This window comes from Salvelinus sp. IW2-2015, linkage group LG22, assembly GCF_002910315.2.
Source record: "Salvelinus sp. IW2-2015 linkage group LG22, ASM291031v2, whole genome shotgun sequence".
In the NCBI taxonomy this organism is placed as follows: Eukaryota; Metazoa; Chordata; class Actinopteri; order Salmoniformes; family Salmonidae; genus Salvelinus; species Salvelinus sp. IW2-2015.
This window is the reverse complement of record NC_036862.1, coordinates 888,789-913,876: the sequence shown is the minus strand read 5'-3', so window position 1 is coordinate 913,876 and position 25,088 is coordinate 888,789. Positions and strand designations below refer to the sequence as shown.

Sequence of the window (25,088 nt, the reverse complement as noted above, 5' to 3'; positions counted from 1 at the left end):
ATGCTCTAACAACTGAGCCACCCATGACCACAAGGTTTAACCAATAGGTTCCTTAAACCGTGTGTCTACTCCCCCTTTCTCTCTCCCTACCCAGCGAACTCCACATTCCCCTACCTGAAAAAGCGTATCCAGGTGGTGGAGCAGCAGAGCACGGAGATGAACCCCATCGAGGTGGCCATCGACGAGATGTCCTGCAAGGTGTCCGAGCTCAACCAGCTGTGTGCCATGGCAGAGGTGGACATGATCCGGCTGCAGCTSAAACTGCAGGGTAGCGTCAGCGTCAAGGTAAGGGTAGGGGTGGAGGAGGAGGAGGAGAAAGATGGAGAGAGACACACAGAAAGGAGTTGAGTTCAGAGGTCATAGCAGAGCTGACATACACATACTATGCAGACACACACACACCACACACACCACACACACCACACACACCACACACACACACACACACACACTACAACTCAAGTGAGTTGAGCTGACAGACACAACTGACACAGACACGCTCACACACAACAACACACATACACATATTAGTGAGTTCAGAAATAGCTGAGCTGATACACACGTACAGTACCCCCCATGCAGCTATGAAACTGCACATTTTTCTCTCAGCCTCATGGGAAAATGTGTAGAATAGCATGAGATCAGCTATACAACTGCACATTTTTTCTTTCTGCCCCATTGCAAAATGTGTGGTAGTGTGGGAAGTTAGCCGTTTTCCTAAATAAAAATGTTTGCTCGGGGCCTCGTGAGAACAATGCTTGATTGGTAAATCGGGAGGTACCAAACAAAAAGCGAGCATGAGATGGGCGGGGGCTCTGAGGTACCGGAACGCATGGGGGGAAAAACACCTTCTTAATAAAGCATTGCAAAACATTTCATAAAATGTATTAATTATATACAAATATTTACAAAATGTAAGGTAGGTCTCTGCCTAAGTGACCTCATGGTGCTATGGCAACCACAGAATTCGCATTAGCCTCTAGCATCACTATTAGCATTAGCGTCTTGCATCTTTAGCATTAGCCTCTTGCATTACTAGCATTACCCTCAGTTCTCATTTCTTCCTACTGCGGTGTCTGTTGAAAATGGTGCAGGTGAATAACCATGAACTTACCTTACAGGTCAATGCAGGGCCCATGGCCTATGCCCGAGCCTTCCTGGAAGAGAAAAATGCCAAGAAGTACCCCGACAACCAAGTCAAACTGCTCAAGGAGATTTTCAGGTATTCATCACAACACTTCTCATGACTTATGCACCACTTAGCATATGCTTTTATCCAAAAAGTAAATATTTAGTATGGTTATGTTTAGGGCTGTTGCGGTGACTGTATTACCGCCACACTAGTGGTCACGAGTCATGAAGGCAGTCAAATTCCTGGTGACCGTTTACTCATGATAATTAGGCTTCTCCAAGCTCTGATGATGCTGATAGTCATTAGTAGCCTACCAAACTTGCTAACTGTCTGGTACTCAGCACTCTATTGTCCCCCTAATCACTCTGACATCAATGCAAATGTAATCAAAAATATAATCAAACACTTCACGAGAGCCCATGAGCTCATGTTGCGCAACATTTCTATAGGCTATGCAATTGCGGAGAAAACAGAGTGATGGCCTCTATTAAAAAGAGGAGGATCCCATCAGCTTTCTATAGGCTAGGCCTACTATATTTATTTTTCAACTTTCCTAATATTAAGCAAATATTAGGCACATTGCTTATCTTTACAACAGGAGTAATAGCCTAACTGGCTGGCAGGAAAATGAACCACAGGAAAACCGTCCTCCATTCGCTATTTACATTTTTTTATGATTGCTTAGGCACTATCTTTGAAACTATAGGCTATTTTTGCAAAACTCTACACACTAACCACAAAACCTTAAACCTAACCAGCAAAACATTATCTCATCTCTTGCAAAAGCAAACAATTCTTGCAAAACTCTTCAAACAAAGCGTCAATACAGTACTCACAAACCACAATTTGAATAAGCACACGAAGCACCAACTACGCACTGATAGTATAAATGAAAAACACTTTTTTTGTGTGCAGGGCATAGCAGTTTGCAATAAAGTTTTGTCATACGTGTAGTAAAAACACACACACACAGGTATCCAAATGTGTAAAGTATGGATGTGTATTCCGAACATAACACACTATCAATACAAATAAGGAGGAAAAGTTTAGTTTTTTCTCAAAATGTTCTAACACTCCTCAAACAACAAAAGCGCAGTAGAAGAAAACAAAAATATTTGTGCTAGAGAAAAAAAAGAACAGAATAAAAGTTGGCTTCTTTGTGGGTCTGGCCATAAGACTTCATTCACAGCACATGCGATGTTGTCTTGAGCTAGGCAGCGTGGAAAGTATCGCCTAGAGGGCCGTATCCAGGCCTGGCATGACCCCTGATCCATGTCTCCGCAAGCCTCCTCCATCGCCTGTAGAAGGGGTATGCGTTGGTGGGGCTGGCAATCGTACACCTTCCAACGCCATGCAGAGAATCATTTTTCAATAGGATTCAAGAACGGAGAGTATGGGGGAGATTGAGTGTGCTGAAAAGTGGGTGACCTGTGAACCAATTGCGGACCACAGCAGCCCGGTGGAAACTAACATTGTCCCAGATGATAACGTACCTGGGCTGCTCTGGCCCCTGGTCATTAGAGATTAGTCTGTTGTGGAGGGTGTCCAGAAATGTGATAATGTGTGCAGTGTTGTATGGGCCTAGGATTGCATGATGGTGAAGGACGCTGTTTTGACTAATAGCCACACACATTGTTATGTTGCCACCACGTTGTCCCGGGACGTTGATGATGGCACGGTGTCCGATGATATTTTTGCATGGTTGAAACCTGCCTCGTCCACATATATTAGCTCATGATGTACTGCATCTGCTTCTAGCTCCATGACTCTCTGAAAGAGACAAGACAAAACAATGTAGCACAGTACGAAAAGCAGGGATCAGTCAATTATATGATGTAGCACCATACACTTCCAGATCCAGTACCAATGATAGGATAGTATAGCTTACCTGCACATATTCATATCTCAGTTGTTTTACACAGTCTGAGTTTCTTTCGAAAGGGACTCTGTACAGCTGCTTCATTCTAATTCTATTGTGTTTCAGTAGACGAGACAGTGCAGAGAGACTCACTCTGTTGACGTTTTGGAAAACGGTGTTATCTGCCATTATGTGGTCCTGCAGTTTTCTGAGTCTGATGCAGTTATTTGCAATGACCATATTTACAATGTGGGTCTAGTGCTCTGGGGTGAACAGCCAACCTCTTCCACCAGATACTGGTTTTCTTGGAGTTCTGTGAGAACATTTGAATGGTTTCAGTGATAGTTCCTTCCCATTATGGAAGTGCAGTACATAATAATGTACCAGTAAGACTACAGCACTTAAAGTTACTTACCGGTTCTCATTTCTAAATATCCGGATGATACATGCAACAGTATAGCGGCTCAGAATTGGTTGAACCCGTTGCCCAGCCTCCCTCATGCTCATCCCATGGTTGACGACATGGTCAACCACAGTCGCTCTGATTTCATCAGTTATTGTGTTCCTGACTCCTCTTCCCCGACCTCCTCTAGTTCTCACCCCTTTACTCTGTCCAATATTGGCCTCCATTGTTGTCCAAACCAAATGTTTACCTGTGGCCTATTTATAGTGCTCAAGAACTGATTTGTAAGTGAACTCGTATTCTAAAAGGGTTTTCACATTGTCAATGTGGAAAGGCAATTGGCGAAATAGTGTWGCAATGTAGGGACCAATGTTTACAGTTTTGCAAGAAGTGTGTTATTAAATTGCAAACTGAGTGTAAAGCAGGGAGTTGTGTTTACAGTTTTGCAAAAAGTGTGTTTTTAAAATTACAAACTGAGTGTAAGCAGAGAACGTGCATTCAGTTTGGCACACTTGGTAAATGCATTGGCTACTAGTGTTAATGGTTTCAGATATAAGGCTTCAAGAATCACTGTTCGTGTTTAAGCATTCAGGAAAAAATTTAAGTGCAGAGATGTATTTTTTACCCCTGCCCCTGTTTCGAGACAGGTGCATGATAATGGTCCACTCTAAATCAAAATTGAATTTCACACATTATTTAGGATATGTAAAGACAAGATTAAATCAAGAATAGTCTGATGGGTGACAAAATTAGCCTATCACTTGTGAATCATATATTATCACTTGTGAATGATGCCCAGGTTAAGGCAAGAAACAATGCCTTTTTTTGTGATTTTTTTTCGCATCAAACACCTCATGTTTTGATAAGGTTTGTATCACAACTAAATTGGCCAAATACCTTCTTAGAATTAAGCACATTAATCTGCTTTACAAGGGGTGTAGAGTCTAACTGGCATCCATAAGCAGCGCGTGAGTTTCAAGTTTGGGGAAGATAATTTTCACCATAAAAATGCACCGTTATAATAAAAGCATTAAATGCATAATTGCATTTGCGGYCACTTTTGATAATGGTGTTTTCCGCTAATGGAACATTCACGCTTATAGCCTACTACCATGTGYGCATTGCTGCGTTTATAATGTGAAGAAATAGCCTAATAGTTTAGCAACATTTTAAGCTAAACTTTCTGATCTGCTGCATCAGCCTCAGTGCGTAAAAAAAACGTTTTTTGATGGTAGTGGTTGTATTCATTTGTGATCTATCGCATTCCACAACTATCCCAGACTGTGTTTGGAATATTTATTTCTCGCACAGAATAGAATAGGTCAACTGTTGTATTATGGGGGATAGTAGATTGACATAGGCTAATGCTTTTGCTGTTCGTTAGGCCTACTAATCTTGTTGGCTGACGAAAAGTAAATGTGGACAGTTCTTCCAATACCTTAAATATGCACCTCGGAATTGGATAAGGACGCGCGCAGTTGCGTCCCGGATGTGTCTGTCTTCATTGTAGCCTGTGAGAAAGACCCGATCATGTGAGATGGAAAGCGGTGTGAGTGAGAGGCACTTCGGAGCAGGCAGCACACAGGGAGAAGGGCTGCAAAAGGCATGGACTTTTTAAGGGTGCATTATGGCCACACAAAAGGGATGCCGCTGGCAAAATCGAGGCATTATCAAGTGTGTACAGCATGTACAAGTGTGTACTGACGAAGTGTGTACAGCCTGCGCAAAAAAACAAACCATAGCTCATGGACTTTTTTCAAATCATCATTAGAGTAGCATCCTGCAGTCTTAAAATGTATCAAAAATCAAAACAYATAGCCCAACGTTTGTAGAACAACTAAAGTTACATTAATAACTMTAAATTAAGCATATAAACTCAGCAAAAAAAGAAATGTCCTCTCACTGTCAACTGCGTTTATTTTCAGCAAACTTAACATGTGTAAATATTTGTAGGAACATAACAAGATACAACAACTGAGACATAAACTGAACATGTTCCACAGACATGTGACTAGCAGAAATGGAATAATGTGTCCCTAAACAAAGGGGGGTCAAAATCAAAAGTAACAGTCAGTATCTGGGTGGCCACCAGCTGCATTAAGTACTGCAGTGCATCTCCTCCTCATGGACTGCACCAGATTTGCCAGTTCTTGCTGTGAGATGTTACCCCACTCTTCCACCAAGGCACCTGCAAGTTCCGGACATTTCTGGGGGGAATGGCCCTAGCCCTCCCCTCCGACCAACAGGTCCCAGACGTGCTCAATGGGATTGAGATCCGGGCTCTTTGCTGGCCATGGCAGAACACTGACATTACTGTCTTGCAGGAAATCATACACAGAACGAGCAGTATGGCTGGTAGCATTGTCATCCTGGAGTGTCATGTCAGGATGAGCCTGCAGGAAGGGTACCACATGAGGGAGGAGGATATCTTCCCTGTAACGCACAGTGTTGAGATTGCCTGCAATGACAACAAGCTCAGTCCGATGATGCTGTGACACACTGCCCAGACCATGACGGACCCCACCTCCAAATCGATCCCGCTCCAGAGTACAGGCCTCGGTGTAACGCTCATTCCTTCGACGATAAATGCGAATCCGACCATCATCCCTGGTGAGACAAAACCGCGACTGCGTCAGTGAAGAGCACTTTTTGCCAGTCCTGTCTGGTCCAGTGACGGTGGGTTTGTGCCCATAGGCGACATTGTTGCCGGTGATGTCTGTTGAGGACCTGCCTTACAACAGGCCACAAGCCCTCAGTCCAGCCTCTCTCAGTCTGCGGGACAGTCTGAGCACTGATGGAGGGATTGTGCGTTCCTGGTGTAACTCGGGCAGTTTGTGTTGCCATCCTGTACCTGTCCCGCAGGTGTGATTTTCGGATGTACCGATCTTGTGCAGGTGTTGTTACACGTGGTCTGCAACTGCGAAGACGATCAGCTGTCCGTCCTGTCTCCCTGTAGCGCTGTCTTAGGACGTCTCACAGTACGGACATTGCAATTTATTGCCCTGGCCACATCTGCAGTCCTCATGCCTCCTTGCAGCATGCCTAAGCCACGTTCACGCAGATGAAAGGGACCCTGAGCATCTTTCTTTTGGTGTTTTTCAGAGTCAGTAGAAAGGGCACTTTAGTGTCCTAAGTTTTCATAACTGTGACCTTAATTGCCTACCGTCTGTAAGCTGTTAGTGTCTTCACGACCGTTCCACAGGTGCATGTTCATTAATTGTTCATGGTTCATTGAACAAGCATGAAGATCTGTGAAGTTATTTGGAATTTTACGAATTATCTTTGAAAGACAGGGTTCTGAAAAAGGGACATTTCTTTTTTTGCTGAGTTTAGTACCTATTTCTTTGTTAACCGCTCAATACAGAATAGCTGCATGTGCGCACTCCCTCAAATCATTTGGAGAAAATATCCTTTCTATTTTATTCAGCTTTGTTCAATTGTATTCTTCATACTATAAWATAAAATAATGCCACGGAATTCTAAGCAAATCTTGACAGCTAATGTAGCCAACAGCCATATGGCATAGCCAGATCAGGACTTAACATAAGGACAACTCAGAGTATGCTGTTCTGTTCTTCTGAAATAGACTACATTTTCTTCATATCATGTTTCTTTAGCCATGTCTAAAATAAATAATAGATTTATTATGAAGGTGTATATTACATGGAGTTATTCGACTTTTAAAAATGTAGATGTTCCAAAGGTCTGCATCAGTGGCTTGTAGGAAGCCAGGAGATGCTAAATGTATTTATATTAATTAACGGTCAATTACCGTGAGACCAACAGTTATTTGCTTGAYAATCACCAGCTGAYGAAATTTCGTGACCGCCACAGCCCTAGTTGTGTGACCCCTGTGGGAATTGGATCCACGACCTTGCCGTTGCCAGAGCCACGCTTTTACCAACTGCGCCACACATAGATCGATGATGCATTTGATACGTCTTAAGCAAAAGGGTTGGGGTCAAATCAGGTCAAGATAACTAGAACCCAGAGTTTTTCCAGATCAAGTCACATGGTCAGGACAGGGAAAACTCTTGGCCCTCATAGTGCCCTAACATACTCTGTCTGGCTCTGAAGGCAGTTTGCAGAGGCGTGCGGCCAGGCGCTGGATGTCAACGAGCGGCTGATCAAGGAGGACCAGCTGGAGTACCAGGAGGAGATGAGAGCCCACTACAGGGACATGCTCACGGAGCTCTCCACCGTCATGAATGAGCAGGTCTGTGGAACTGCCCCGAAACATTGAAACTGCTGTTTCTTTAGACAACTGAGGCTGTCTGCATCAAATGTCTCAGAATAGGAGTACTGATCTAGGATCAGCTCCCCTCCCCCCGTACATGTTATCTTATTCATTGTGATGTTAAAGGAAAACGGACCCTAAGTCAGCATTGTGAGAAGCTTGATACATTCGGCCAATGGGCTGTTCAATCATTAGCCTAGCTACTTACAGTGCTAACCTTCACRCTCTTCATATCAAATGTGTTTGTTTACTTTCGTGTGGTACAGTTTTGTTCTCACGTCATCACTCTTTTTAATCCGTCACTACTTTCTCTGATATCATAGTTTCATCATTTATTTTTACGCATGASCTGTTGCTGGATTAGCCAGAGTTTTGTCTCTTTGTCTCATCTCTTTGTGTTGTTCCCTTTGTTCATTTGTTCTCTTTCATTGGATCTCAGCTGCATAGACACATCCTCTCATTCAGTTTCTGCTCCTCTCTTTCTAATATCTCCCTCACTATCRTTTCTAAGGCTGGCACGTCACACAATCCCCCCCCCCTCACTTTACCATGCTTTCGGCTCTGTCATTATGGAACAAGTGGCACTGGGCTGTGCATTATACTAACATCTCAGCATATATGTGTGTGTGTGTGTGCGTGCTTGGTTCCATCATACATTCATCAGATGTCTGTTTGTGTGATTTGAAACATGAATTGACTATCTATGTCTCTCCTCCATGCCAAGATCCCTCACACAAGACCACCAGGAACAGAACGACACAGCGCCTTCTGAGCAGCCAATAGGCATGCTGGAATCTGACAGTGCCTAGGAGGACATGTTTACCCAAAATGGCTCCTGGTGACAGACGTCGTTTTTCCTCCTGCCAGGAATTATACAGAAAGGAGCAGGGGACTGGAACTGTGACTTTATGGGAACTGGGGGAAAAAAAAGGGAAGTGGATGGGGAAGTCCAGAAGTCTGTAGACTTTGGTCGTGGTAGTCTGGCGTCCCGGTAGTCTGCAGTTCTGGTGATGATGACGATGATGTCCAGTAGAACAGGCTGCTGTACCGTTACTTTGTTTTGTTTTTAAGGCTCAATCCATGTTTGCACTCCCCTGCCGACCGCCTCATCTCCTTACTCTGTACACACACACACCCAGACAACACACGCCTTCTCTACCCAAACCCATCCCTTTAGAAAATTGTGACCTTAATGAGCTTGAGGTGCGTTCAACAGAGCAAAAGTTTGGTTGTAACTCTGGTCACAACAATTTGTCCATATTCTGTTGGTTATATTTATGCTGCAAATGTTTGCCACCTGGTGTAAGCATTTCCAAAAGGTACTGTAAAATAACAGTTCAAGGAGTTCTATAAAGGAAATTAGGGTCAGTAGCCAAACATTGTTGAAGGATGCAGATAGAAATACTATGGATTCAGCCGACATGATTTCTTCTTCTATAAGGCAGAGAGACATGTTTCATTCCACATCATTTATTTCTATCGTAATGTTCCACAACGTTGTGTCCTGCTGAACAAATTGACATGTAGCCTACTTCTTGTTTGATTGAACACACCTCTAGTTCCTGTTTGAATGTAGGACAACTCCGCATAGCTACTTTGTATCCTAACATTCTGGAATTCCCAGCTCACAGATTTTCGAATTGAAAGTTTATGTTTTATAACATTTTTATGATTGATAATGTTGTTATTATTATTTACTGTACTGTTTTAAATTGTAAATAAGAATTATTAATATTTAAAAAATATATGATTTTTTGTTTGGCTAAATAAAAAAAAGAATGAACAAACTAATGTTTTATGTATAACATTTAAATAAAATTTGTTAACGTCCATAAACCCCACAGGGTAAGTGAAAATGAATCTCTAGTAGTATTTTTCTTTACTTACATACATACATACATGCATACATAGGGACTACATACATACTGTACATACAGTTCAAGTCGGAAGTTTACATACACTTAGGTTGGAGTCATTAAAACTCGTTTTTCAACCGCTCCACAAATTTCTTGTTAACAAACTAACTCAATTCCAGTGGGTCAGAAGTTCACATACACTAAGTTCACTGTGCCTTTAAACAGCTTGGAAAATTCCAGAAAATGATGTCATGGCTTTAATTTGGATGTATTTCAAGGCCTACCTTCAAACTCCGTGCCTCTTTGCTTGACATCATGGGAAAATTAAAAGAAATCAGCCAAGATCTCAGATCAAAATTGTAGACCTCCACAAGTTGGGTTCATCCTTGGTAGCAATTTCCAAATACCTGAAGGAACTACGTTCATCTGTACAAACAATAGTACGCAAGTATAAACACCATGGGACCACGCAGCCGTCATACCACTCAGGAAGGAGACGCGTTCTGTCTCCTAGAGATGAACGTACTTTGGTGCGAAAAGTGCAAATCAATCCCAGAACAACAGCAAAGGACCTTGTGAAGATGCTGGAGGAAACAAGTACAAAAGTAACTATATACACAGTAAAACGTGTCCTCTATCGGCATAACCTGAAAGGCCGCTCAAGAAAGAAGCAAGGAAGAAGCCACTGCTCCAAAACCGGCATAAAAAAGGCAGACGACGGTTTGCAACTGTACATGGGGACAAAGATCGTACTTTTTGGAGAAATGGCCTCTGGTCTGATGAAACAAAAATAGAACTGTTTGGCCATAATGACCATCGTTATGTTTGGAGGAAAAATGGGGAGGCTTGCAAGCCGAAGAACACCATCCCAACCGTGAAGCACGGGGGTGGCAGCATCATATTGTGGGGGTGCTTTACTGCAGGAGGGACTGGTGCACTTCACAAAATAGATGGCATCATGAGGTAGGAAAATTATTGGATATATTGAAGCAACATCTCAAGACATCAGTCAGGAAGTTAAAGTTTGGTCGCAAATGGGTCTTCCAAATGGACAATGACCCCAAGCATACTTCCAAGGTTGTGTCAAAATGGCTTAAGGACAACAAAGTCAAGGTATTGGAGTGGCCATCACAAAGCCCTGACCTCAATCCTGGTGAAATGGCTGGTGGTGAAATGGCTTAAGGACAACAAAGTCAAGGTATTGGAGTGGCCGTCACAAAGCCCTGACCTCAATCCCATAGAAAATATGTGGGCAAAACTGAAAAAGTGTATGGGCCAAAATTCACCCAACTTATTGTGGGAAGCATGTGGAAGGCTACCCGAAACGTTTGACCCAAGTTAAACAATTGAAAGGCAATGCTACCAAATACTAATTGAGTGTATGTAAACTTCTGTCCCACTGGGAATGTGATGAAAGAAATAAAAGCTGAAATAAATAATTCTCTCTACTATTATTCTAACATTTCACATTATTCAAATACAGTGTTGATCCTAACTGATCTAAGACGGAATTGTTACTAGGATTAAATGTCAGGAATTGTGAAAAACTGAGTTTAAATGTATTTGGCTAGGGAGTATGTAAACTTCCGACTTCAATTGTATATGAAATACAAATGGTATAGAGCGAAATAGTCGACGCGTCATAAGTCCTATAAAAACGACAACTTAAAACTTCTTAACTGGGAATATTGAACCACCAGCTTTCATATGTTTTGAGCAAGTGTAACGTCTGTCGTAGTCGTTCTCCTCCTCAGACGAGGAGGAGCATGGATCGGACCAAGATGCAGAGTAGTTAGGGTTCATTATTTAATGAAAAATCAACAAAACACTTCAAAATACAACACCAACAAACGTGACAAACCCGAAACAGTCCTGTGTGGCCCAAACACAGTCACAGGAACAAACACCCACAAAACACAAGTGAAACCAAGGCTGCCTAAGTATGATTCTCAATCAGGGACAACGATTGACAGCTGTCTCTGAATGAGAATCATACCAGGCCGAACACCAAATCCCAACATAGAAAATCAACCATAGACCAACCCACCCAACTCACGCCCTGACCAACTAAAATAAATACAAGACAAAGGAAAACAGGTCAGGAACGTGACAGCAAGGAATTCAAACGTTAGCTTTTTTACATGGCACATATTGCACTTTTACTTTCTTCTCCAACATTGTTTTTGCATTATTTAAACCAAATTGAGCATGTTTCATTATTTATTTGAGACTAAATAGATTTGATTAATGTATTATATTAGGTTAAAATAAAAGTGTTCATTGTTCAGTCAGTATTGTTGTAATTGTCATTATTACAATATATATTTTATCGGCTTTTTTTGGTCCTCCAATAGTCGGTATCGGTATCGGCTTTGAAAAATCATATTTGGTCGACCTCTAATAGGGACTGTTTCTTATTCCCCTAGTGTAATAACAGTTGAACTCCAATACTATGTAATTGCTGAAGGTACTATGTAACAATGTGTCAATACAATGTTACTTGAGTAATTAGTGTTAATGCACAGGTATAAGACCAACTTAATGTAATATATCTGGCTGCACAGCTGACTGGCAAACGTACTGTCAATTGATAATTCATGTGACTAAACTGAACAAAAGAACAATAAACTACTATGAAAAAAAGAAATGATATAAAGAATTATAGTAAAAGCTTTGGAGCACCTTAAATGTAATTTTGGGCAAAAAAGCAAACTCGGCTCCATCATTCATTGAAACAGATGGCTCATTCATCACAAAACCATACTGATATTGCCAACTACTTTAATGATCTTTTCATTGGCAAGATTAGCAAATTTAGGCATGACATACAAACAACAAATTCTGAACCTACACATCCATGCACAACTGACCAAATTATGAAAGACACATTGTTGTTTTGAGTGTGGAAGAGGTGAAAAAATGATTGTTGTCTATCAACAATGACAAGCCACCTGGGTCTGACAACTTGGATGGAAAATTACTGAGGATGATAGCGGAAGATATTGCCACTCCTATCTGCCATCTCAACAATCTAAGCCTACAGGAAAGTGTGTGACCTCAGACCTGGAGGGAAGCAAAAGTAATTCCGCTACCCAAGAATAGCAAAGCATCTTTACTGGCTCAAACAGTCAACCAATCATCTTTTTACCAACATTTTAGTAAACTTTTGGGAAAAAATGTTTTACCAGCTACAATGCTATTTCACAGTAAAGAAATTAACAGATTTTCAGCACGCTTATAAGGAAGGTCATTCAACATGTATGGCACTTACACAAATTACTGATGATTGGCTGAGAGTAATTGATAATAAAAAAGCTTGTGGGAGCCGTTATGTTAGACTTGGAGTGCGGCTTTTGACATTATCAATCATAATCTGCTACTGGAAAAACGTATGTGTTATGGCTTTACATCCCCTGCTATATTGTGGATAAAGAATTACCTGTCTAACAGAACACAGAGGGTGTCCTTTAATGGAAGCATATCCAACATATTCCAGGTAGAATCAGGCATTCCCCAGGGAAGATGTCTAGGCCCCTTACTTTTTCAAATCTTTACTAATGACCTGCCACTGTCTCGGAGTAAAGCCTGCTGTCTATGTATGCTGATGACACAACATTATACAAGTAAGCTACCACAGCACGTGAAATCACTGCAACGCTTAACAAAAAGCTGCAGTCAGTTTCAGAATGGGTGGCAAGAAATAATTTAGTCCTGAAATATTTCAAAAACTAAAAGCATTTTATTTGGGACAAATTCGTCACTAAACTCTAAACCTCAATTAAATCCTCTAATGAATAATGTGTAAATTTAGCAAGTTGACCAACTGTCATGGTCAAAACATTTTGATGCAACAGTAGCTAAGGGAGGGAGAGGTCTGTCCATAATAAAGTGTTGCTCTGACTTCTTAACAACACTCGTGCATACCCAAAAGGATATGCCACCAGAGGTCTGTTCATAGTCCCCAAGTCCATAACAGACTATGGGAGGTGCACAGTACTACATAGAGCCATGACTACATGGAACTCTATTCCACATCAAACATCTCAAGCAAGCAGTAAAATCACACACAGGCACATACACATGCATACACGCACACATGATAACATATACGCACATGGATATTGTGTTGTAGATATGTGGTAGTGGCCTGAGGGCACACACTTAGTATAGTGTGAAATCTGTTGTGAAATGTATTGTAATGTTTTAAATTTTTTAGATAACTGCCTTAATTTTACTGGACCCCAGATAGAGTGGCTGCTGCCTTAGCAACTGACTTCTATTTTATACCCTGACTACACCGCTCGCGTTGCAAAATAATGTTAGAAATCTATATTATTCAATTATTGCACCCACACTGCTCGCACGCGCCAACGAGCGTCTGTGTTGCCAAGGGCTAAAATAGAAGTCAGTTCTATTTGTGACGCAGATAGCGCTGCAAGTCCTGCCTCTCCCATCTCCTCATTGGTTTATAGAAGCAGGTACCCACGTGCCATCTCCTCATTGGTTATACCCATGTGGGTGACTGAAAGACGAACAAGGTCGGTGGCGGTAATGCACCTAATTTATGAAAGTTGCCAATCACAATATTAAGTACAGAGAAGAAAAAACCTGGAAGGAGGAGAGATGACTAGAAATTATTCGGTTGACCGTTTTATGTGTGGATTAATTGTTGGAGTAGAGGACCTTGTGCATTTCAGGTAAAATAACAACTCAATGTTTATATCCCAGGACAAATTAGCTAAATAGGACAAATTAGCTAGCAAGTGCAAGCTAGCTAGCTAAATTGCAATAAATGATTAATGCTTTTCGACCGGTCCCCAAATGAATGTAATTGGTTCAGAGTTTGTTTTGATATTTTAACCTGCGTGTCGTGATCGTGTTTGGTGTGTGGGGACAAAAGACATTTATGCACGATGGCGCACATGCGCAGCCGGTTTGGGTTCCGTGTTAGCCCTTGGCAACACAGGTGCTCGTTGGCACGCGCGTGCAATAATTTAATAATATAGATTTCTACATTTATTTTGCAACGCTCCTGCACCCGACGCGAGCTGTGTAGTCAGGGTATTAGCAGCAGCTAGTGGAGATCCTTAGTAAATATAAATACAAAAGTATTTAATAAGTACCACAATTACAGTAAAGCTAAACCTAAGCAAGAAGTTACAGAGTCATGATGTACCCTATGCATTTACAAACCCAGCTCCCCTCCCACCCTCCCTTCTCTCATTTATTCTCTCCTTCACCACCTTCTTTTTGACGTCTCCTCAGAATGGGGTTCTTCAGTCGTCCAACGGTCATTTGCATTCACGTCATCGGAGGCAACACAGAGGCAATCCTGTTGTTCTGTGAGAATGAGAGAGGACTCCCAGCTGTGCCGCTGCCTGCTCCGCTCCTCGGCTGTATCCCAAATGGCAGCCTATTCCATATAAAGTGCACTCATTTTGTGTGTGTGCGCATGTGTGTGCACCGTGTGTATGCGCATGTGTGCACTCTCATTCTGGTCTAAGCAGTACCAAATCACCCTGACAAACTCATACAGAAACAAAGTAATAGCTTTCTTTATAGTTTGTTCTCTGAAAAGAAACACATTGAGCTTACTTACCATGTACCACTCACTTCCAGTGGTTCTGGTCTGCATGTGGTGTAACTGAATCCATGTCCGACTGTCTCTCTGGATGTGTCCAAAATGGCACCCTATTCCCACCGTATGGGCGCTGGTCAATTAAATATTGTTATGCTGAAAGATGCCAGCAAGTTTTTTTTTTATTGATTGCTCCTTTACTGCACTATCCTACTGTTTTACTCCGGATTGCACAATAATTGCTTTGGAGCGTTTGTGTGTCATCATCCCACTGGGTTTCGGTTTGATTATTTGATTTGTTATCAACAAAATTAATTCAATATACATTTTTGTTTGCAAATCCAATAGCCTAAGTTAAAATAACATGGAAACAGCTTCAACCACCAGCTTGTGTTGTTGCCAAAATTCTAGAGTCTTTGATACCATAGTGATAGTAACATTAGAAACCGCCAATATTGACCTGTTGGTCTGTTTCAAGGAAAAATGTAGCCTACATTTTAAAAAACTGTGCTCTCACCTGTTAATGGCTGGGACCATGCAATTAAAGATCTGTGCACTTTACTCGCATTGTAAAACGAACAACTGGATGAGAAAATAACAATTCTTTCACCTTTTCAAAGTTAAAGCTGCTGAGCTATTCAAGCGCTTGATCTGCCACAAACTCTTTAGGGTACCAGCCAAATAGAAGGTCGTTTGACAATTATGATATCATGAATGATGGGCATTTCTTATTATGACGTTTGTTGGCTGTCAGTCCTGAGGTAACTTTCACTTTTTAGACTATTAATGAATGTGAGTGATAACCATGTATTTTTGTTTCATGTTTATTATCGCAATGGGACGCAACATCACAGAGACAACCAATCTGACTTGTTGTGAGCCATATCACATGAGTATGTGTCTACTTTTCTGTGCACATGCTGCAGTGTGTAAACGTGTAATGTTTCGTTTGGTCCCGATGGCTGCAGTCTCTCTGGTAACAGATAACTAAAACCTGATGTCATCCGACCTAAGCCAATCAAAACCTATAGTAGCCTAATAGAACCCTCTTGTCCATTTATGACACATTTTTATTGATGCGTTTTATACAATAGAGAGCAACAACAATGTATCTGCCGGTTGTTTTGCCACCCTAGATTCATCTTTGCTAGATCTAATTAATATTTTAGATGTCGTGGGTGGTGGGGAGGAGATACACATCATTTGCCCCGGAGGACAATTGTAATCTGCCTCATTATAAGATTCACACAATGGCCTAGCCTACGTTTGATTCAATACAACTTTATTATATGTTATTATATAGCTTACCTCCTTTGCTGAAATGTTCAGAACAAGGATTTCCTCTCCTTGTCCATTGTCCATTCCGCAGCATGCTTTTCCTGAAATACGACACTGCGCGCCACTTAATAAAAACAATGCTTGTGTCCCATTGGCTGATCACCCGAGCCCTTTTAGCTGTATAAGTGATGAAAGGCGACATAATCTTCTTTGAACATGATCTAGACGGAGATTGAGAGACGCAGACAGAGACTGGCAGAAAGCTAGAACAGGCAGCATGTTAAAACCGCAACAAAAGCTCCTCTTGCTCGAGTCGTGGTTGTATGGGAAGCCGTGGTTCTGGCAGCAGAATTCCAGCGCCATGGAAGCAGCTGGAGCCTCGCTGAGGTGGTCATGGAGATAGCAACGAAATCAAGAAGCTTGATATGGAGAACAGTGTGCTACAGGGGGAAATCAGTCAGCCGGTGATTGGGACTGAGCCAGGTGAACCTAATCCATATTCACCAGCAGGACAGCCCAGGACCGGGGCTGACTACAACCCATCCCACATAAACCTAAGACGGAATGCGTCCGCACTCGAGCGGCAGTATGGGTAAAGTCGCACTATCAACTGCAGTTGTCGTTTTAAATGGAAAGATAAAGCACAATGTTTTATGTATAAACATTGTTTAAAGCTAGGCCTGGTTTGAACAAAATAATCTGATCAATTTGTTTTATTGATCTCACCGAGAACATTGTAATGACCAGCCGGAGGTACTCAATCGCCTCCAACAAGCCACGTGTGATCAGGAAGAGCGAGACCGAAGAGAGTGTGTCGAAAGATGAAGAGGTTGCGAAGGGAAGCAACTCAAGTTGGGGTCGAGTTCACGAGGAAGTTCGACAGAAGGGCCACATCCATCTTCGGGAATTCCACACGAGACGAGACAAGATCAGCACCACTGCAAAGAAGTTAACCAACAGGTTCTTTCTCCAAGAATACGTACACAAAAACAGGTGAGTGTCCCAGTGGGCCTTCTCATCCAACCTCACCAGAATTTTTAGATAACCTAATTTAAAGCAACATGTAGCATTTTGCTTATGGTTTCTATTAATTCCCCTTGTTTTGCAGGGCCAAAGTAAAGACGGTAACATTTCTTCTGCCTGTGGATAACATCTACACCAACCGACCAGTTCTGGCCAACCATCTGACAGATCTGGATGCGATTGCGGAGACGGATTCGTGAGGTGAAGATAGATGGCGAGAGATGGACCCTTTGGCGGAACAATATCTATTCTATAGCCCATAAATATGTGAAGAGCAGGGAGTTAGGCCTACAGAAATAGGCCTATCCCACAAGCAGTATCGAGGGCAGAGTGTCAGCTGCAGTTTTGTAGGTCAGCCAGATCTGATGTTCTTGACCACCTCCAGAGGTAGTCAGGGATGCATTGTGTCTGGATGTCTTACCAGCGGAGAAGGATTTGGACAGTAAAACATATTAAATCATCATTATCCCTCCCTCTAAAATCATTGACCGGTGGCACCATTGACATATCAATATGTGTCTTTAAGAAATATTATTTTGAAATAATATCTGTTAAATAATTTGCATACCGGGAAGGACCAGGAAATCTGGTCACAAGGCGGACACAGTAGACGGATAAGAGACACATTCTAATATGTGTATTTTATCATGTGTAGATGCAACGGCTAAAATGTGGGCACAATCACAATGAGAACAAGCTCAGGATAACGGACGTATGTGTTGCACCAGGTATAAACTSGGCTACAGTGACTGGTCTGGGTAGTATTTCAACAGTTCAGAGGACCACACAGAAACTGGTCTGGATGTGTTTGTTCCTCTGAATGGAAGGAGGAGCCTCAGCCTCTATGGGAGTGGGACTCTGGTACAAGGTTGCTCTGGTCAGGTGGTGGTCTGGGTTGAGGAGACCTCCCTCCTCTGACTTGTTGTCACTATCGAGACCGCCGTAGCTCTCTGAGTCCTGAGGTGTCCTATGAAACACACGAACCTCCCAAGAGTCACCACTGCAGGCTGAGTGGGAGGCAATGGAGGTAACGAAGAGGAGAAACGTAAAAGAAATGGAGGAGCAGTCTTTTACCTATGACTTAAAGATCATCTTAGAACAATATGAAGAATACAAGAGATTAAGAATATAAGATTTAATTCAAATGTAAATATTCAAGAATATCATGAAATAAAAAGAAAGAAAGAATGATATAAGAAAAGAAAGAAGAAGAAGAAGAGGAGGAGGAGGCACCTGTGAGGCTCGGCTCTCAGTTGTGGCTGGGGGTCAGTGAGCTGGACTGAGGGCAGCGGGTAGGTCAGACCGTCTCTATACTCCATGGGCACTGCGGGGTTCCTGTCTTCACTCTGCACCCTCTGGATGGCTGTGGGATTAGGTTACAACAAAGAGGTCTAGCATTAGAGTGAGGCATTAGGAATCTACCACAGTGGTGATTGTGGCTAAATGCGCCGTAAATATCAGGGAACAGAAAACCTGTTGAGATAATGCATTTGAGGCTGAGCTACCCAAAGAATTAGACAAATAAGGTGCAACAAGGTGAGACGCACATCTAAGACATTTCCTCAGCTGTACTGTGTATTTATAAAGGTGTGTATTTTCAAAGAGAGTAGTTGAGAGGTAGACAGACAGACAGACAGCATGAAGCCCTTGTCTTTCAGAATCCTGGAGGGAGAAGACATATGAATACAAAGCCTTATACATATGAACACCCTTTTCCTTCTATTGTGCACTATGTTTGACCAGAGTCCTATGGGCTCAACCAACAAAGCACTCAATTAATAAATCAATCAACCAACCAAGCAACTAACATACCAACCAACCATCAATTTACTGTAAAGCACTTTGTGACAACAGTTGATGTAAAAATGGCTTTATAAATACAATTGCTTGCTTGCTTCTTGATTGATTTCATTTCCTGCAGTTCAGTGACATGAGCTGAGGTCTTACAGGTAAACACTAGGGCTGAGGTGGATCTTGTTGGGGAGGCCGTGGCTCTCCATGCGAGACGCTGTGCTTACTGTCTCCGAAAACAGGCAGTACCGAGGCATCTTCTCCTCCACCACACCATCTAGAACCGGCCCGTTGTGTACACCCACCCGGATCTACAGCAGAGAGGTATTGGTTGTTTCTTAAATATATTTTGTGGGATATTTTTACTTTATCGAGACAGAAATAGGTGTAAATGATCCCTGAGTAGTGGAAGGATTCGTATCAACGCTAGGGGGTGACATTTATGTGCTGCTGGCAGCTTCGTTACCCACTAGACCAGCCTCTGACACAGAGAGAGGTACTGTATTGTGATGAACTAGCAGGAGAACTGAGAAAGATCATCTCAAAAAGAAAGACAAGGGCAGGGAAACACAACCCTTTGGATTTGGATCAATGGAACAATGCTGTTACAAAAATATAGGGAAGAATCAATCCAGCATCCAACACACCAGCCATCTGTGGGTCTCACCTGGATAAGCTCCCCTGCGATGGGGTTGATGACCTCCCCAGCTGCTATGACCATGCCCAGGGCGAAGTTGGCCACACTTTCAGAATGGCCGGACAATGGGATGGGCACACCACCTACCCCCATGTAGGCCTATGGTCTCCACCTGATGCACACACAACCACAGGCAGATTGATATTGGTCAGATAAGTACTGGAATGGCTATTCCAGGCTGCCTGGTCAAGATGAATGAATAGATGGTTATGTAGAATAATTCACAAGATTAAATTATGAATGATAAATAATAATGTTTAGCCTATCTGACAAATGTAATATTTTGTTACCTTGTAAACTGTGTGTACTGTGGTGAGCCGGTTGAACTTGAGGTACATGGAGTTATTCTGCTTAATCCTTTTCCACATCAAGTTGGCCTGATGATTCATATCAATTCATTTTGCGTGTGTGTGTGTGCGCATATGCATGTATGTGTGCTGTTTATGCACAAGAGTTGTGTGTGTGCGTTGTGCATGCGTGTTCTGTCTGTCTGTGTCTATCTGTGTATGTCTCTCTGTCTGTCTCAGTGGTGCAGCTGTAGAACTTTTTGAGCTCAACCTCAACTTTTTTGAGGTCTGGTGACCCATGCCAAATATTTTCAGTCTCCTGAGGGGGAATAGGTGTCTTGGTGTGGTGTGTTTGGACCATGATAGTATCATGTTTCAGGAGAAGACCCAGATGCAGACAGTGTCGAAGTAACAAAAGTTTATTACTAGAAGGCAAAACGACAGGTCAAGGGCAGGCAGAGATCAGTAATCCAGATCAGAGTCCATAAGGTACAGAACGGCAGGCAGTCTCGGGGTTAGGGCAGGCAGAGGTCAATAATCCAGGGTGATGTGACAAGGTACGAAACGGCAGGCAGGGTCAGAGCAGACAGAATGGTCAAAACCGGGAAAACTAGAAAACAGGAACTAGAAAAAGACAGAAGCAAGGGGAAAAACGCTGATAGACTTGCCGAACAAAACGAACTGGCAACAGACAAACATAGAACACAAGTATAAATACACTGGGGATAATGGGGAAGATGTGAGACACCTGGAGGGGGGTGGAGACAAGCACAAAGACAGGTGAAACAGATCAGGGTGTGACAGATAGTTTGTTGGTGATGTGGACACCAAGGAACTTGAAGCTCTCGACCCGCTCCACTACAGCCCCATCGATGTGAATGGGGGCGTGTTCGTCCCTCCTTTTCATGTAGTCCACGATCAGCTCCTTTGTCTTGCTCACGTTGAGGGAGATGTTGTAGGCCTGGCACCACACTGCCAGGTCTCTGACCTCCTTCCTAGAGGCAGTCTCATCGTTGTCGGTGATCAGGCCTTCCACTGTTGTGTCATCAGCAAACTTAATGATGGTGTTGGAGTCATGCTTGTCCAGGCAGTTGTGGGTGAACAGGGAGTACAGGAGGGGACTAAGCACACAGCATGGCAGATGTGTTGTTGCCTCCCCTTACCACCTGGGGGTCGGCCTGTCAGTAAGTCCAGGATCCAGTTGCAGAGGGAGGTGTTTAGTCCCAGGGTCCTTAGCTTAGTGATGAGCTTTGTGGGCACTCCTTAAGTCCAGGTGGGAAAGGGCGGTCTGTTGGGGGTGGTATAAAAATTGGAGTGGGTCTAATGTTTCCGGGATGATGGTGATTTGAGCCATGACCAGCCTTTCAAAGCACTTCATGGCTACAGACGTGAGTGCCACGGGACAGTAGTAATTTAGGCAGGTAGTCATAGGTATGATGATGATGATTTAAAAATAATTTTAACCTTTATTTAACTAGGAAAGTCAGTTAAGAACAAATTCTTATTTTCAATGACAGCCTAGGAACAGTGGGTTGACTGCCTTGTTCAGGGGCAGAACAGACAGATTTTTACCTTGTCAGCTCGGGGATTCAATCTTGCAACCTTTCGGTTACTAGTCCAACGCTCTAACAACTAGACTACCTGCCGCCCCATAATGATGATGATGATAATGAACTATTTTCAGCAGATTACACATCCCTTTGATGACTATTAAACAGCGAGCAGTGAATGAATCCATCAATTAGCTAGCCTGTAGTTCCACGCTGAGAGACGGACCGAACTCAACGCTAGCCATTAACGCCACATTCTGGAATTACACAACATATTATTACAATTATTCAATCATCAAGAGACTTCCATATAGTCTAATATGATGTTAATGAGTCCACTGATAATTAATGACATTGTTACCTGAGCTTCACCATGTCTCTTCGCCAAACTTGTCAACAACCAGCGACTTCAGCCTATTGAATCATCATTGTAGCCTAATGAGTAAGCCTACTACTGGAAACACATTGAATTATTATTGTCGATCAGTTCAGTCCAGTAGCCTATATAACCCTCAAACTCAATTCTGGACCTCGAAGTTCCACTGCATTTTTTTATTGTTCCACTCTAATCAGGGACTGATTTAGACCTGGGACACCAGGTGTGTGCAATTAATTGTCAGGTATAACAGGAAACAAGCAGGCTCTGGACCACGTTGGGTAAGATTTGAGTACCCATGCTATAAACATATGTCTACCTATACTGTAACATATCAGTTTAGACTATCTATCACGATGAGTTAATTTATTGGTCGACACACACAACTTGGATTCTACCGACACTGTGTCTGCAAACCTTTATTCCCACATACTCTAACGCACAACATTATCTCTGTCGACAGCCTGCATGAATATATTTCATTCAAGTGATATGCCTAGGTCTATATCCTGTATATCCACAAAAACTTCAGCTCCTTATTCCATCACTTCTGCCTCGGTGCATTTTAATAGTGACTGAAGAAAGCCGTTCACCCAGCTCCAGCTGTCGGCGAGGGCGTTGGTGCGCCATGCGGTCGAGAGGAGTGTCAAAGGCCCTGTTCAGGCGATAGAGGCGCTGAAATGATCTCAACTCCGTACAAACAGGGGCATCTAGGTGAAGAAGGTCCCATTCACCATTAGGCTATCAATGTGACGTTCAACAAATGGCTTAGATTAAATATTTGAAATAAAACGACTCATTTTTTTTTTTTTGACGGACAATGTAGGCCTACATTATTAATTCACATTTCTGTAAATGTGCTGGATTTAGCCAGTTGGCTAGATTTAATGTATAGTCCCTAGGCTGATAGATAAAAACATTTCGCATCACAAACTTCACACCCACACAAAAAAGCAAGAATAATTATAAATAAGAAAATACAATAAACACAAACAATCAAACCTTTCCATGGAGCTGATCAGGCTGTTGATTGTGGCCTGTAGATTGTTGTCCCACTCCTCTTCAATTTGGGCTGTGCAAAGTTGCTGGATATTGGAGGGAACTGGAACACGCTGTCGTACTCATCAATCCAGAGCATCCCAAACATGCTTAATGTGTGACATGTCTGGTGAGTATGCAGGCCATGGAATTTCAGTTACCAGGAATTGTGTACAGATCCTTGCGACATGGGGCCGTGCATTATCAGGCTGAAACATGAGGTGATGGCAGCGGATGAATGGCACAACAATGGGCCTCAGGATCTCTGTATATTCAAATTGCCATCGATAAAATGCAGTTGTGTTTGTTGTCTGCAGCTTATACCTGCACGTACCATAACTCCACCGCCACCATGGAGCACTCTGTTCACAACGTTGACATCAGCAAACCGCTCGCCCACATGACGCTGTCTGCCATCTACAATTGAAACCGGGATGAATCTGTGAAGAGCACACTTCTCCAGCGTGCCAGTGACCATCGAAGGTAAGCATTTTCCCAATGAATTTGGTTACGACGCTGAACTGCAGATGAGCTTCCCTGAGACGGTTTCTGACAGTTTGTGCAGAAATTCTTTGGTTGTGTAAATCCAGTTTCATCAGCTGTCAGGGTAGCTGGTCTCAGACGAACCCGCAGGTGTAGAAGCCGGATTTGGAGGTCCTGGGCTGGCTTGGTTACACGTGTTTAGATGTACTGCCAAAGTCTCTAAAATGACATTGGAGGCAGCATATGGAAGAGAAATTAATATTCAATTATCTGGCAACAGCTCTGGTTAACATTCCTGCAGTCAGCATGCCAATTGTACACTCCCTCAAAACTTGAAACATCTGTGGCCTTGTGTTGTGTGACAAAACTGCACATTTTAGAGTGTCTGTTTATTGTCCCCAGCCCAAGGTGCACCTGTGTAATGATCATGCTGTTTAATCAGCTTCTTGATATGCCACACACACGTCGATGTCTGGTTCACTTAAGTTGTGGTCATAAAATCATGTTGGTGGACAGAGGTTCCCGGTATCGTGGTTGATTGAGATTTCAATATCATGCTCAATATCAATTGGCTATTATTAGATTAATCTACCTGAAACCACCTCATTACCCCCCTTCCCACCACCGCCACCACACACACAGAACAACAATATAATAATATTCTTAAAAGCCCAGTGCAGTCAAAATGTGATTTCCTGTGTTTTATACTGTATATATTTCCACACTATGAGGTTGTAATAAATCTGTGAAATAGTGAAATTATGATAATGCCCTTTTAGTGTAAGAGCTGTTTGAAAAGACCACCTGAAATTTCAACCTGTCTGGTGACATCACCAGGTGGTAAATTCGTTAAWAGACCAATAAGAAAGAGATTTCCAAACCTCTCTGCCAATAACAGCTAGTTTTCAGTTTTTCCCTCCCCACTCAGACCACTCCCAGAGAGTCATAGCTTGCAAAATTCTTGCTTGAGAATTTGCTATTTTCTAAGAAGCTATTTTTGTTTCTTTTTGACCATTTTAAATTAAAACAAATCATAGTAAGGTACTCAATTGGTTAGCAATTTTAAAATAACTCCACATAATAAAGAATTTATAATGGATTAGTAAATAGTTTATTCATCATTACTAATCATTACTCCATTCATAAGATGTTTAATATAGGTCCTTATAAACCATTTACTAATCATTAGTTAAGTATTTTTGCGTGGTCTCCTCTAAAGTGTGGGCTATTTATGCATTATAAATACTTTTAAAATGTTTTGAGTGACCAGTGTATTTCTTTACAAAAAGATGGGCATGCCATTGGTAGACATTCCAGTATTCGGCCTACCTGATGCAGTGGAGGCTGCTGAGGGGAGGACGGCTCATAATAACGTCTGGAATGGAGCTAATGGAATGGCATCAAACAAATGGAAACCATGTCTTTCATGTATTTGATACCATTCCACTGATAGCGGTCCAGACATTACCACGAGCCCGTTCTCCCCATTTAAGGTACCACC

General features: G+C 42.4%; 1 protein-coding gene and 1 long non-coding RNA gene across 2 annotated transcripts in view; one reads left to right on the top strand and one right to left on the bottom strand.

Moving 5' to 3' along the window:
* The window catches only part of LOC111982648 (dedicator of cytokinesis protein 10), a 127,310-nt gene extending 118,761 nt beyond the window's left edge, over positions 1 to 8,549 (top strand). The window contains 4 exon segments of the mRNA XM_070433925.1: positions 95 to 285; positions 1,122 to 1,222; positions 7,471 to 7,609; positions 8,355 to 8,549. Of these exon segments, the coding sequence (XP_070290026.1) occupies positions 95 to 285; positions 1,122 to 1,222; positions 7,471 to 7,609; positions 8,355 to 8,402 (479 nt within the window). The 3' untranslated portion in view covers positions 8,403 to 8,549.
* On the bottom strand, positions 2,111 to 16,907 carry LOC139022768 (uncharacterized). Its single transcript, XR_011473807.1, has 2 exons — positions 16,373 to 16,907; positions 2,111 to 2,902 (listed from the first exon to the last, which is right to left on the bottom strand). It is a non-coding gene; the product is annotated as an uncharacterized lncRNA (long non-coding RNA).
* Positions 16,908 to 25,088: the final 8,181 nt, after the last annotated feature.